At 40.9% G+C, this 14,226-nt stretch overlaps 1 protein-coding gene across 1 annotated transcript in view; it reads right to left on the bottom strand.

The window, feature by feature from the left end:
• Positions 1–14,226, bottom strand: part of Cab39l (calcium binding protein 39 like) — a 104,666-nt gene that overhangs the window by 18,158 nt on the left and 72,282 nt on the right. Inside the window, 2 exon segments of the mRNA XM_042054083.1 lie at positions 110–169; positions 9,844–10,012. Of these exon segments, the coding sequence (XP_041910017.1) occupies positions 110–169; positions 9,844–10,012 (229 nt within the window).

The raw sequence follows: 14,226 nt of genomic DNA on the forward strand, positions 1-14,226 counted from the left end.
CCCAAACCTTCTGCATTTCCTACACATATGCAGGTTCCATCCAAACAGCCAGCCATGAGTAACAAACAAGAGGGAGAAAGAAAGAAGTCTTAAAAATAATTTTACTTACTGTGTCATAATTTTGCTCTAAGAAGTCCGCTACCAACACTTTATGTCTGGTTAACAAATCCTAAGAAAGAACAAGCAGTGAAGAAATATTACTATAGCTAGCGACCTTGCTCATTAAAATGGAGGATAATCTTTGCGTCTGTGGGTTGATAAATCTATTCACTTCAAACACAGAAGTTGGAAAAGAACATTTTAATTTACAACACAAAATTATTTCCATCCATACCTTAAGATACGAAGCCCAAGTTTGTTTCAGATTAAAACAACGGCAAAACACTGAGTGTCAAATCCAGTGTTTTAAGCAGTAGTAATAAAATTTAAGTGGTAAACAGGACATCTATGAGGTAACTTTACAGAATATTTTTACATTATTATAATCAACATTCAAATAAAGTCTGATGATTTTTATCAAGGCCAATAACTAATCATCAAGCCCCATACCACATAGGTTGAGCTCAAGCAATCTTTCTGCCTCAGGGATCAGAGACACACACATGCTTCAGTGCCTGGTTGTAACTAACTGTCAAACAAGAATTCTGAATGACACAAAACCTGACCTCAAAAACTAATATAAAAGATTTTCAAAGATTCCAATCTTTCACAGTTTTTCTAACCACTGTGTGTCTCTGTGCGCATGCATGTATGTGTGTTTTGTATGCACAAATGTGTGCTCAAGTGCACCTGCCCACGTATGGGTGGGGGATCAGAGGATGATGTTGGGTCTTGCTTGGTCTCTACTATAGTCCTTTGTGAAAAGGTCTGTCATTGAAGTTGGTGGCCACAAGCCCCAGTGATCCTCTTGTTTTTGCCCTTCACACCTCTGGGGTTAACAGGTAGGTGTGTGGGCAACTCAGATATTTTATGTTCTTAAAACATCGGACCGTTTCCCGGACCCCTAGCCACTTCGATTATTTACTTACTTTTATACTGTACTATTGCTGTTGTGTGCACAGTCTGGGGAGAGGCGTGCAGGCCACAGCACTCATGTGGAGATTAGAGGACAACTCGGCAGAGCTGGTTCATCCGTCCACCCTTCAGTGGGTTCTGGGGACTGAACTCAGACCAGGCCTGTGCAGCACCTGCTGTACCCACTAAGCCATCTCTGCTCCCCACCCCAGATGGAGACAGCAGGACTCTAGAAGCACAGGCATGACATTTGACATGTCTCCTCAGCACTGTCTGCCTGCTCTTGGGTAAAGGGTCATGAGATAAACGCACACTGCAAGTTACAGAGTTATGTAATGTGTTCTCTCAGAGTTGAAGAGAATCAATCTCATCTTACCACAGACATAAATTTGCAGAAAACTGCAAAAAAACATGAAGGACCTTCTGGTTTTCAACTCACACCTAAATCATATCCCTACTTCACCTCAATGCTTGAAAAAAAGAGAACAAGACTCATTTAATTTTTATTATAAACTTAGAGGCTAAATACCCAACTTAGGTTATGTGAAAAATTTAATTAAAAACAAATTTTTTAACCTGTCCAGAATAAAGTGTAATACTTTAATACAGTTAATTAAAAAATTCTCCCCCTCCCTTGACACACAGTGGGTGGGGTAGGGGAGGGGCATGTGAGCGGAGCTGCCTGTGGAAGCCAGAAGAGGATACCAGATTCCCTGGAGTCAAGAGTTACAGGCTGCTCCGAGCTGTGGGACAAGGTGCTTGCCACTAAACTCAGGTCCTCTGAAGACACCCTGAGACAGCTCTCTAGCCCCCACTTCTATTTAAATAATACAAAAGGACACTGTTTAAAGCAGTTTGCACAGCTTTTAGGTGACCTTGTCTGTTGGCTGTAAACACCTTCCCTGTATGGGGATGACATTCTGACGCACTGTGCACTGGTCTGTGGCTGTGCTTTGGATCCTCTCCCCACGGTGCTAGGATCACCTACAGACCATGGGTTAAATGGCCCTGAAAAGCCAGTGCAGTGCTGCTGCCTGAGGTATGGGGAGGGAGGGAAATGAAGTCTCTCTATGCTGTCTCAGGCTCAGGCTGGTCTTGAACGCCTGGGTGGGACTACAGGCTGTATAAACAAGAGCTCAGCTGGACGGAGTGGGGACTCTGAAGGGACAGCACTTCCACTCTCTTTCCTTCTACACTGGAGCGAGCAGCACTCCACATACCCTCACTGCCAGGAGGTTCTGTCTCACCACAGCCCCAAAGTACCAGTCAGCTAACCATGCTCTGAAGCTGTAAACTAAGATGAAGTTTGTTGGGTATCTCAAGTATTTTGCCATACAAAGCTGTGGAAAGGTAACACGTGATGCAGTCAGGTAATTTTAGCATATGCAATACCTAATATATATTTTTTTTTTTCGAGACAGGGTTTCTCTGTAGCTTTGGAGCCTGTCCTGGAACTAGCTCTTGTAGACCAGGCTGGTCTCGAACTCACAGAGATCCGCCTGCCTCTGCCTCCCGAGTGCTGGGATTAAAGGCGTGCGCCACCACCGCCCGGCAATACCTAATATATTTGCTTATTTGCACTGATAACAAAAATACACTCTTAGTGATTTTCACAACACAACACACTGCTATTAACAGGGACCAACATGTTCCATAATAAACCAGCATATACTTGGATACCTAATGGAAATCTTGTGTCCCCGGACCAACTCTTACCCCAAGACCATTCTGTTTTTTGCTTCTATGAGTTCAGTATCTTTAGATTCCACATATAAATGATGCCATGATTTGTCTTCCTGTTGTGCCTTATTTACTTAACATAATTCCTTGAGGTTCATCAATGTTGATACAAATGGCGGGATTTCTTTCTTTTTATAGCTAAATAGTACTCCATTGCAGGTGTACAACACATTTCTTTTCTTCTGTGTTCGTGTGTATGATGTGTATATGGTGTGTGTCAGTATAATACAATAATGGACATCAGAGGACAATTTTGGGAAGTTGTTTTTATTTCGTCTTCAACCTCTGTTTTGAGCAGTGTTCTCTCATTTCTTACTGAGTGGCACACTCCAGGCTTCTGGGTGATTCTCCTCCCTCTGCCTCCCATCTCACTACTGAGGTGCTTCCATCATGAATGCATGCTACCACATTTGACTTTTCATGTGGCTTCCTTCTGGGGATAAACTCAGGATGTCAGGCTCGCAGGGGGCCATCTCACCAGGCACTACATCATTTATGTATTCACTTGTCTGTCAGTGGACACTTAGGCTGATTCCTTTCCCTGGCTATTGTGATCAATGCTGCAATAATTACCCTTCGACACACTTACTTCATTTTCTTTGTCAATACCCATGAATGGGACTGTTAGGTCCTATAATAATCCCATCTCACAATTCTGAGGTTTGTCCATACTGTTTTCCACAGTACTTCACTATTTTGAATTCATATAAATAATATGCAACAGTTTATTTTTCCTCACATCTTTGTTTCATGCAGCCAAGGCTAGCTTCAAACTCACTATGTAGTTGAAGCTGGTCTTGAACTGATCTTCCTGCGTCTACCTCCCAGCTACTGAGATGACAGGCCTGTGTAGCTCAGCAAGCTTCTATCTTTCTTATAATACCCTTTCTTGAAGATGAGAGGAGGCTATTTGTAGTTTTACAGTCTTCAAGCTCAACCACAACGCCATGAGACTTTAACTTGACTGGTCCCTTTCCTGATATGGTGAAACTTTTCCTAGTGGAGCAGAGCACTGAGCTGTTTTGGAACCGGGGCTTTCAAGTAGGGAAACACTCTATGGGGGCTCCATTCCTACCCGACTGGGGTCCTTTCTAATGAGTTCTGTGTCAGGACATGCAGGAGACATTAAGCTGTTGCAGAGTATTTGGGGGCAATCTCTAAGCAGATATGGGGTCTTCATCTGTAGCTGCAGCCCCCCCCATATCTGATAGGAGCCCCTGTGCAGTTGGGGAATTTTCCATGTTCAGAGAAAGCAGAAGTTGTATCTTTAGGGGTTGCAGCAGACACTGTAAACAGTGCACCTGTGGGGGCTCTCTAACCGCTACATTGGTCTCTGAGCATATGATAAACACATCAACAAACCCTCAAGTTCCATATATACAGAGATCATGTGCTAAAACTCAGGGATCATATCGCATGTGCATGCCTATGTACACAAGTTGTTAATTTACTATAGATCAAAATATAATATGAGTGAGGGGGAGATGCAGAAACATTAGCTTGGATCCTACCCAAGAAGGAAACAGTAGAAGCATGCAAAGTAAAAACAAGTGAAATTTTAAAGAATTTTAAATTAAAAAAAAATTACTGAGTGAATTCTTTCAAGTTCTTCACAGTATCAATATTAAGCTTTAAAAAAAAATCTGCTATTGACATTTTTAGTGAGTCTGCCGTGGAGAAAGTAGTGTGAAATGACGAAGACACCAGACAGCAGGGGCGGGTAAAAAGTCAGTGGGAGGTGCCACCTGCTGTGTTTTCTCCAGATCCCACAGGAGGAAAATGAAACTCACAGGCCAAGGACAGTGACACAAAGTGAAAGGGTGGCCAGAACCGAAATGCCCGAGCCAGCGAGAGTCCTGGAGGGAAGGGTGGATGGCTGCAGGGGACCTTTGAGCCAGCGAGAGTCCTGGAGGGAAGGGTGGATGGCTTCAGGGGACCTTTGAGCCAGCGAGAGTCCTGGAGGGAAGGGTGGATGGCTGCAGGGGACCTTTGAGAGCAGGAGGACTCTACTGCAGACTGGGAACTGGAGACTGTGATGGGCAAACAGCGGGCAATGACGACATGACTGACTGAACCGGACAACAGTTATCCAAGAGCAAAATAAGAGGCAAACAGAAGTAAGTCTACCTTTGGACACCTAATTTTTGATAAAGAAGCCAGAAATATCCACTGGAAAAGAGATGGCATCTGATGATGCTGTTGGTCAAACTGGACGGTTGCCATGTAGAATGCAAAGACATCCAAACTTATTGTCCTGAACAAAACCAAACTCCAAATGGATCAAATACCTCAAAATAAGGCCAGATTCACTAAATTTGATAAGAGGAGAAAGTGGGGAATAATTTTAAACACATCGCCACAGGAAAACACTTTCTGAACAGAACATCAGTAGCACAGATACTAAAAACGACAATTAATAAATGGGACCTCATGAAACTGAAAAGCTTCTGTATGTCAAAGGACACTGTCAGCAGGACAAAGCAGCAGGCTACAGAATTGGAAAAGAACTTTTTCAACTATACATCCCATAGAGGATTAATATATACAGAAGTTAAAAACTAGACAACAAGAAAATAACCCAATTAAAAAGGGGGTATACATTTAAAATGAGAGTTCTCAAAAGAGGAAATTCAAATGACTGAGAAACACTTAAAGAAATGTTCAACATCCTTAGCCATTAGGGAAATGTGAATCAAAACTACTTTGAGATTCCATCTTATACCCATCAGAATGGGTAAGATCAATAAAATGACAGCTCATGCTGGCAAGGGTGTGAAGTAAAGGGACACACTCTTCCATTGCTGGTGGGACTGCAAACTTGTACAGCCACTGCAGAAATCAGTGTGGCGGTTCCTCAGGATGACCGGGAATCAATCTACCTCAAGAACCAGCTATACAATCCATCCTACCACAGAGACACTTGTTTAACCATGTATGCACATTGCTGCTCTATTTATAATAGACAGAAATTGGAAGCAACCTAGATGTCTGTGTATGGATGAACAGCTAAAGAAAATAAGGAACATTTATACAATGGAATGACATTCAGCCATTAAAAAATGAAATCATTAAATTCTCAGATAAAATGGGTGAAATTAGAAAAATTATTCTAAGTAAAGCTACTCAGACCCAGAAAGACAAATATGTTATGTATTTGTTTATATGTGGGTGTTAACTTTTAAGTCATTCATAAGCAAGTAACAACCCCTACAGTCACAGAGTAGTGTGTAAGGGACTAGGGTGTAAGGATGGAGTCCCCTAGAAAGGGGAGATAGAACAGATCATTAGTGATGGATGAAGAGGGGCCCTGGAACAGGAGGATTAAAACAAGGAGGGAAAGGAAAGAGGGTGGGGCAAGGGAGGGAATACAGAGAGGGCCAGATAAAACTAAGCTATTTGAGATGTAATATGAAAATATAATACAGTAGAAGCTTCTTAAAATATATACATATATGAAGGGGTTCTAAATGAAATTGCCAAATAATGGGGGAAGACAGAGACCCAACTGGCCATCTCTTGCTACCAAAGGAAGCTGCCAATACTGGGAATAGTATATATCTAATAGAGTTCTTGGCCAAAGGGGTCCCACGGGAACACCCAAACAACCCAGGCTATTGCTCAGGTTATTGGTGGCTCCCACAAACTGACGGTAAGGACCTATTGTATTGTTAAAGACAACACCTGCACAATCCACTAAACATGGAGAAATCAAGAGTGCCTACCTAGAGCCTTCACCACCCCTACTGACTAATGTTTATGGTAGCAGAAGGTACTCTGCATACTAGCAAAGGAGAAAGGTACATAACCACCCCAGTTACAAATTCTTCAACCTACAATGTTGCCCTACCTACAAGAAACACTGGTGCAATACTAGCATAAAGTTTGTGAAAGTAACCAACCAATATTTGATTTGAATTAAGGTTCACTCCATGAGATGGAACCCATACTCCACATTGCGTGGGTAGCCAAGAACCTGGATTAGATAGGCCAAGGACTTAGGAGAAAACCATATACTACTGTTCTACTAAAAGAATGTAGCAATAAAATGACTCCTAATGACATTCTGGAACACTCATTGATCCAGGCCTTGCTCAGTTATCATTGGTGAAGCTTCATCATCTAGCAGATGGAAGCAAATACACAGACCCGCAGCCAGAATGCTTTGCCCTTTCAAAGGCTCAGTTGATTGTTTTGGTAGTAAGCCTTCGAAGCCTTTGCACTTGGCACAGTTTGTTCCCAGGCTCTTCTTCCTCGTCCCTGGTCTTGCCAGTTTTTTTTCTTGGCACTGCATGTCTTCCTCTGATTTTCATGGTCTCCTTAATTCTCCCCTGGATGGACCCAGCTCAAGATTGCTACAGAAGTCTTAGTTGTTACAAACATCTTGCCTGTCAGGGAACCCTAAGGAGTTCCCAAAGTCAGAAGGGTAAATCAAACTGTTAAGATAATTGGCCATGCTTTTATTGATGGCCACCTGGGTCTGAGCTGTTTCCTTACTAACGCTTGCCATGCTAATTGTTTTGGAGAAAGGTCAAGTACATTTCAGTTGGTCACAGTTCACCTTTGCACAGCTCACATGTAATCCCCTTCCCCCTGCCTGAGGTATAAGAATTCTCTCTCCCTGCTGCCCAAGACTTGCTCCTTTCCATGAGTTCCCAATAAGCTGCATGCTGTGTAGCTCTGCATCTGTCTGCTGTGTTCTGTCTTTTACCACTGACTCTCATACAGTAGGCCCGACTTCTGAAATAGCCCCTGCCGCACATCCTCAGTTCATGCAGACTAGTTGAGACAAGCCAAATACCCTAATGAGCTGTGCTGGCCCTGCCTTCAAGCCCCAAGTTGTTTACTGCAGGCCAGCCTGCAGTTCCTTTCTTCTATAGCTCCTGGAGATTCGGCACGGCTACCAAGCAAATACACTTGTTAGTGCCTATCAATACTTCCATCATCTTAATCTGTATTCTTCTGATGGCTCTTGTCAGTTCAATTTCCATTATTTCATAAGATTCCCAGGTAGCTGCTCAGTCTTGCTTTCCCCGTGACCATACTTTGATTTTGCTCACCAATCTCCCACCGTCACAGCCTCCACTCCACTCCAGTCTCGTTCCTTAACCTGCAGCAACTTTCCTTTCCTTCAGTCCCCACTTCTGCGTTTCCCAGCCCAGCCTGCAGCCATCTCTGGACTTTTTCCATTTTCTGATACTTTCCCCTACTTTGTTTTCATGAGCTCACATACTGCTATTTTTTTTTCAAACATTCTCAGAATAGGCTAAGCAGGTTCTTAAGGTGCAAGTAATAGTTCCTGAACTGAAAACCACTGTTTTCCTCTCTCCACTTCTAAAGAACTACTCTGTAAAGAACTGTTTATCACCCAGTCATTCCAACTGTGTAAACTCCAAGTTCACCATGATGTACAGAATATGGGACTGAGCAAGGTACTATCTGAATGGATACTTTAATTTAGTTGTGTGATGAGTTTCTTACAATAGCAGTTTTATTAAAAAACAAGATTAAAGTATATGTCGATATTAGAATATAGGTGGTATCAATATTACTGTAATGCATATTTAAGATAATATATAGAAATTAAAAGTAACAAGTTAAAAGTTTTCTAAAAGATGTCATGTATTTATACCCTGAAAAGAATAACAGAAGTACATTTAGAATTACGTGAATGAGTAAATTGCTGAAATGTTTATATATAGACTCAATCTATATATTTAAATGAGTTTTATCCACTTCTCAAAGTCTACGTTTCTAATGATACCTTTATACGATTTTTGGAATTTCTTTTCAGAAATTACCTTCAAAACAAATGTGATAGACAGTTAAGAAAATCAGAATTTACTTTTTTCCATTACGGCTTCTGTTATAAGCCAAGAGAGAAACAGCTGTAGCTAGCGAATCGTTTGCCTTGTCCTCTTAACTTGGGTGTCAAATAGCTTTATGGTCTTCAAATTTAAAAGCTATATATCTGCTTACTTATATATTTTATGTGTTTGTGCATGCACCCAAGCATACACATGGAAGTTGGCTCTTTCCTTCTATGTGGGTTTCAGGGTCAACAGGCTTGGTGGCAAGTGCACTTAGCTGCTCAACTACCCTGTCTGACCATTTCCAAAACTTTCAGCTGTCTTTGAAGGAAAGGTTTTCCATTACAGAAAAACTGAATATGTAACTGCCACTGATACCAATTTCAAATAAATTAAATAACAGCAGAGCCATAACCATAAATGGATAGCTTTCTAAAATGAAATCCTTAAAGGTGAATGTATCATTGAATACATAAGTTCCAGTAGCTTCATTTGCAAATTAGCTATACTACTTTCTGACATGCTCTCTAAACATCCTTTTGATGGTAAAAAACATAAGAACAGGAAGTGGAATCATTGTTGGGGTTCTAGAGGGAGGAGGGAAAGGGAGGCTAAGTAGGACAGAGTTTCAATGCTGCAAGATGAAAAGCTGGCGAAGAATGGACAAAGACTTAGCCATATTAAATATGCATAAAGAATGGTTATGAAGGAAATATGCATTGTACCATGACTAAAACATTTTCAAATTAAAAAACGAAGTTAGGAGAAATATACCCACAAAACGACAAAGGAGACAACAAATGATTAAAAACACAGATGATTTTACTATCAAAATATAAAACATTAAGTACACACAGATGACCGATCATATGGAAGTGTGAAAGCTACACTGATGGAGTGACTTGATGTCGTCACACTCCACGGTGCTGGTGCCATCTCCTTCTCTTAGCCACTTCCGCCCTGGAGGGAGCCTCTGCTGCTGGCTTCCCCACACTCTTGCAGAGCTACCCTGAACACGTGCCTGAAGTGGGGGCTTATCACCTTAACCTATTATTAATGTGCAGCAGTGCTAACACATGGGAACAGATTCCTTCTGTCTCTTCACTGGACACCAATCCACTAGGCTTGGGTTAAGTACTTTACATACTTTTCTGCAATGTGAAAGGTTGGTCTCACCTCATCCATGGCTGGCTACTACATTTAGGCCTAAAAAGTGAAGTGCCTCTTTGAAGGTCAACTTACTTGAAATAAATATCCTCTCTGATTTAGGGGGGAATTTTACCTTAAAAGTAGCAAAGGCATCTGAAGCGATATCAAAGGTCGATAGCTCCACATACTTGAAGAAGTCTCTGAACTGATTAGAAAAGAGGATGATTTTGGCAAGTGGTTCATGTCGAATACATTCTCTTAGCATAATCCCACAGCGTAGGGCAATCTGTGGGGCTTCATATCTAAAGCACAAACAAGAGAGAAAGCAGAACAGTTATTCCACTAACAAAATCCATCAATGGCATCAGAAGCACCAGTTCAGTTCTGCTGATCACAGAAATACACACACTATTTGTCACAGTTCATTCGAACACCATTCATTCAACCCACGGACTGCTATGTGCTGGGCGCTATTCCAGATGTTGGGGACACAAGAGCACACAGGGAGGTCACTGTCATGGCAGCCCCAGCATGTTAGTTAGGGTGTGTTTGTTTGGAGGAAGAAGCTGAATAGAAAGAATATAAAGGCCATTTCCTATACTCTGAAGTGTTGTGAATGCTGAAGGCAGTAAACTCGGCAATCTCGAGTGGACTACTGACATGCGTGCCTGTGAGAATATGAGGGAGTATTTTAATTTACACTGAAGGAGAAGGAAGAAGCTTCAGGCAAGAACAAGCTTGGTGAGTCAGGAGAGGAAAGGTAGCCAGCATGGTGGGATGGAGAAAGTAGTGAGTAGGATCACAAGAGGGCAGGGCAGGACCAGGTCCTACAAACATTTGAGAACTAAGGTAAGCAGTTTGGTTTTAAGTGTGATGGAAAGTTTAAAGAATAAGTTATTTTGTTTCAACAGAAAGCTCTGGGGGTGGGGTGTAGTGCAGTGAGAGCAATTTTCTAGCATGCTGGAGGCCCTGGGTTTTATTCCCAGAATCATCAAAATATTTTAAAAAGGCCCTGGCTACTTGGGAATAAGGAGTAGACTGGGCAGCTAGAGTGGAAGCTGGGGGCAGCGAGGGTGAAGAGGGATGCCTAGCAACAATAATGACAGCTTGGTACAGTGGCAGAGGCAGAGCACAAGACTGTAGGTAAATGCTGATGGTGTCTAAAAGAAAAGCCAACAAGATTTAGAGATACAGGAGATTATGTTGATGAGGAATGAATCCATGCTTAAGATTCAAGAATGATTCCTGTGCTTTTGGCTTAGTTGGGTGGATGGTGGCACCATGCACAAACTGATAGAGAAACGAGTTAGTGAGAAAGTTAAGAAATTGCCACTGATGGTCAGCCTTAGTTTGGAGATGGCTAATACCTAAGCATTGATGACTCCTAGTCAGCAGAGTACCTATCTTGAATTAAAGAAAAAGACAGGAGAGAATTATATATAATATAGCCTGCAAGCAATAGATGAACAGTAGAGGACTACCTACTGACTGGCTCACTGACACCATAAAATGGAATTATGGCCCATAGAAAAGTACACTAGAGAAACATGGTATCCACTGAAGAAACAGGGAAAGACTGGCACACAAGATCAGCTCCATTTCCAAACAGCATGTCTTTCAAATGTTAAATTCAACATCTGAATGAACACAGGACTACATTACATTCCACTTCAAGAAAATGGTAACAGTCCAGTGATATAGATATGAATAATTTGCATTGGAATGGATTTTAAGGTCAATTTTGTTATATGTATTTCTGATATTGATTAAGGTATTGTGATTGTGTAGTTCATTTAAAAAATGTAATGTATAATTAGAAAATATAAGTTGTTAATGGATAATCATCAATAATAGTCAACCTTATAGTCATGTTAGCTAGATTTTCTAGATATATAGATATATTTCAGTTAGATAGGCATTCTTCATATCTTTCAAAGACTATAGAATATGGCATTTAAATGTTTTAATAACTTAGGGCTTTTCATGACAATGAGACACGTCTGCTCCTGGCAGCACCAATCTACTTCAAGAGGAAAATGGGCATTGAAGAGGCTCTTTATGGAGTTGGATAGCCATTTAGGCAACAAAGTGCTCTTGCCTGGACTGTTGCATAAACTGGACACAGAGAACCCGCAGAGAGAGGACTGCTGAACTTGCTTAAAGGTGAGATGATCTTTCGGGATTCCTGACTCATGAAAGAGTCTACGAGACATTCTACAGGACACAGAAAAAAAGTGACTGAACTGTCTTTGAAATTTCCTGCTTCATGGAAATGTCTGTTGGATACTATGGGCCTGTAGGCTGAAGATGGATGCCCAAATAGTACAAAATAATTTTGGGGGGTGCTGGAGAGATCGCTCAGAGGTTAAGAGCACTGGCTGCTCTTCCGGAGGTCCTGAGTTCAATTCCCAGCAACCACATGGTGGCTCACAACCATCTGTACTGAGATCTGGTGCCCTCCTCTGGCGTGCGGGCATACATTGAGGCAGAATGTTGTATACATAATAAATAAATAAATCTTTAAAAAAAAGAATTTTGAGTGACTGTCCAGGCAGCGAGATGTCTCTGTCATTTCTAGAGTTTTGAAAGTTGTTTACTTCTTGTTTACTTAGGGAATATTATATCCTTCTGGAGTCTTTGATGGAGCTGAAGAATAGATATTGTTTTCCTTAGTTATGATAAAAGATAAAGTAGATATAAATATTGTAACTGTAATTCTTGCTTGATAACTGTTTTGTTATATGTAAATTTACTATGTTAAAGTTAAAGCCTTTCTTTTTTGTTTAAACAGAAAAAAGGGAAATGATGGAGGAGGGTCATCTGTCTATGTATTACTTTCATTGGTTAATAAAGAAACTGCCTTGGCCCTTTGATAGGACAGAAAATTAGGTAGGCGGAGTAAACAGAACAGGATGCTGGGTAGAAGACAGTGAGGCAGATGCCACAGCTCTCCTCCCAGAGATGGAAGCATGTTAAGATCTTTCCTGGTAAGCCACCACCTTGTGGTGCTACACGGATTATTAGAAATGGGTTAGTCAAGATGTGAGAGTTAGTCAATAAGAGGCTAGAGCTAATGGGCCAGCCAGTGTTTAAAAGAATACAATTTGTGTGTTATTTCGGGGCATAAGCTAGCCAGGCAGCCAGGAGCCAGGCGGGACGAAAAGCAGGCCTGCCCGCAGCTCCTTTTACAGACCAGACAAGACAATTCCTGCATTGAATGATCCAGTGACAGCTGTGTGCTAAATGCAGGGAGACAGAGCAGAGGCAGCTGCCGCTGTAGAACATTGGAGAAGCAGAGTCAAAACAAGATTCTACCATGGTTTTAAACAGATTGATCATTTTCCATTTCAATCAAATTAACACTAAGATCTGGCTTCAGTGCAAGGCCTACAGAGAAGACCTTTCAATGTCTCAGCTTTTGAAAAGGCACCCGAGTGCAGTGTTCTCTGAGAACAGGATGGTGTGACACCCACAAAGGAACTGGCTTATCTTTCAAATTTACCACAAGTTATGAAAGGGGATATTCAGCTTATTGTTCTTCTAGTTCTGGTTTTAATATGGATGTTTTGGGTTTAGTGGTGGATTAAGTACATAAATTATATTTGACACAGAAAGTATAAAATTTAAGGTGAAGCTTCACAACTTTCATTTTGAATGCCAATTCTGCTTATAAGCTCATTAAACTGTATAGATTTTAGGTCTGGTTTATTTTGATGTGTATTTTTTTTTATTTGCAAGTGTATTTATAATAAAGTTTATTTTAAAAAATTTAAAAGGAAAAAAATACCAATATAAATTAATTTTATGGCAGAAGATTATGTTTTCAACAAATAAAATAAAAAATTAAGTGTCTGAAAGCCAAAACTAAATAATTCTTAAATAAATCTTCATGAGGCTGGGGCGAGGGCTCAGTGGTTACAAGCACTACTGTACTTGCAGAGGAGGTGAGCTCGGATCCCAGCATCCCTGTCAGATGACTCACACCAGTGGGCAGCTCCAGCTCCAGGGGAAGACACCGCCTTGGGCTCCAAGGCACTTGTACTCATGTGCACATCCCCACACACAGATGCGTTTTACATATAGCAATAAGTAAACATACAAACAACTTTAAGATAGCTTATGAAAACTTACCAACTATGAATTCTAACATTTTGTTAAGTAATTAACTGTACCCTTTTTCATATGACCATATTATTTGCATGAAATTCAGATACAAAAATAAAATTCCCTTTCCTACACTTTAGGAAGTAGGCTACTTTGCAAAATTCAAATTGACAAAAAACAAAAACAACAACAAAAAAACAAAACAGGGAAATAGCAAAGAAAATTCAGGGTGGTATGGATTTAGTTTCACATATGCTAATTGAGGACCGCTGTTCAGTACTATTTCAGTTTTCCTTCAGTAGCTCACAGCAGCACAAGATGCCAATATATTCAGATAGACGTAATTCTCTTTAGAATAGAAAGAGTGGCAATTTCTATTAGCAATCTCTTATGAAAGGAATTTGGAAATCAA

The sequence above is a fragment of the Arvicola amphibius genome, chromosome 13 (assembly GCF_903992535.2).
Source record: "Arvicola amphibius chromosome 13, mArvAmp1.2, whole genome shotgun sequence".
Lineage (NCBI taxonomy): Eukaryota > Metazoa > Chordata > Mammalia > Rodentia > Cricetidae > Arvicola > Arvicola amphibius.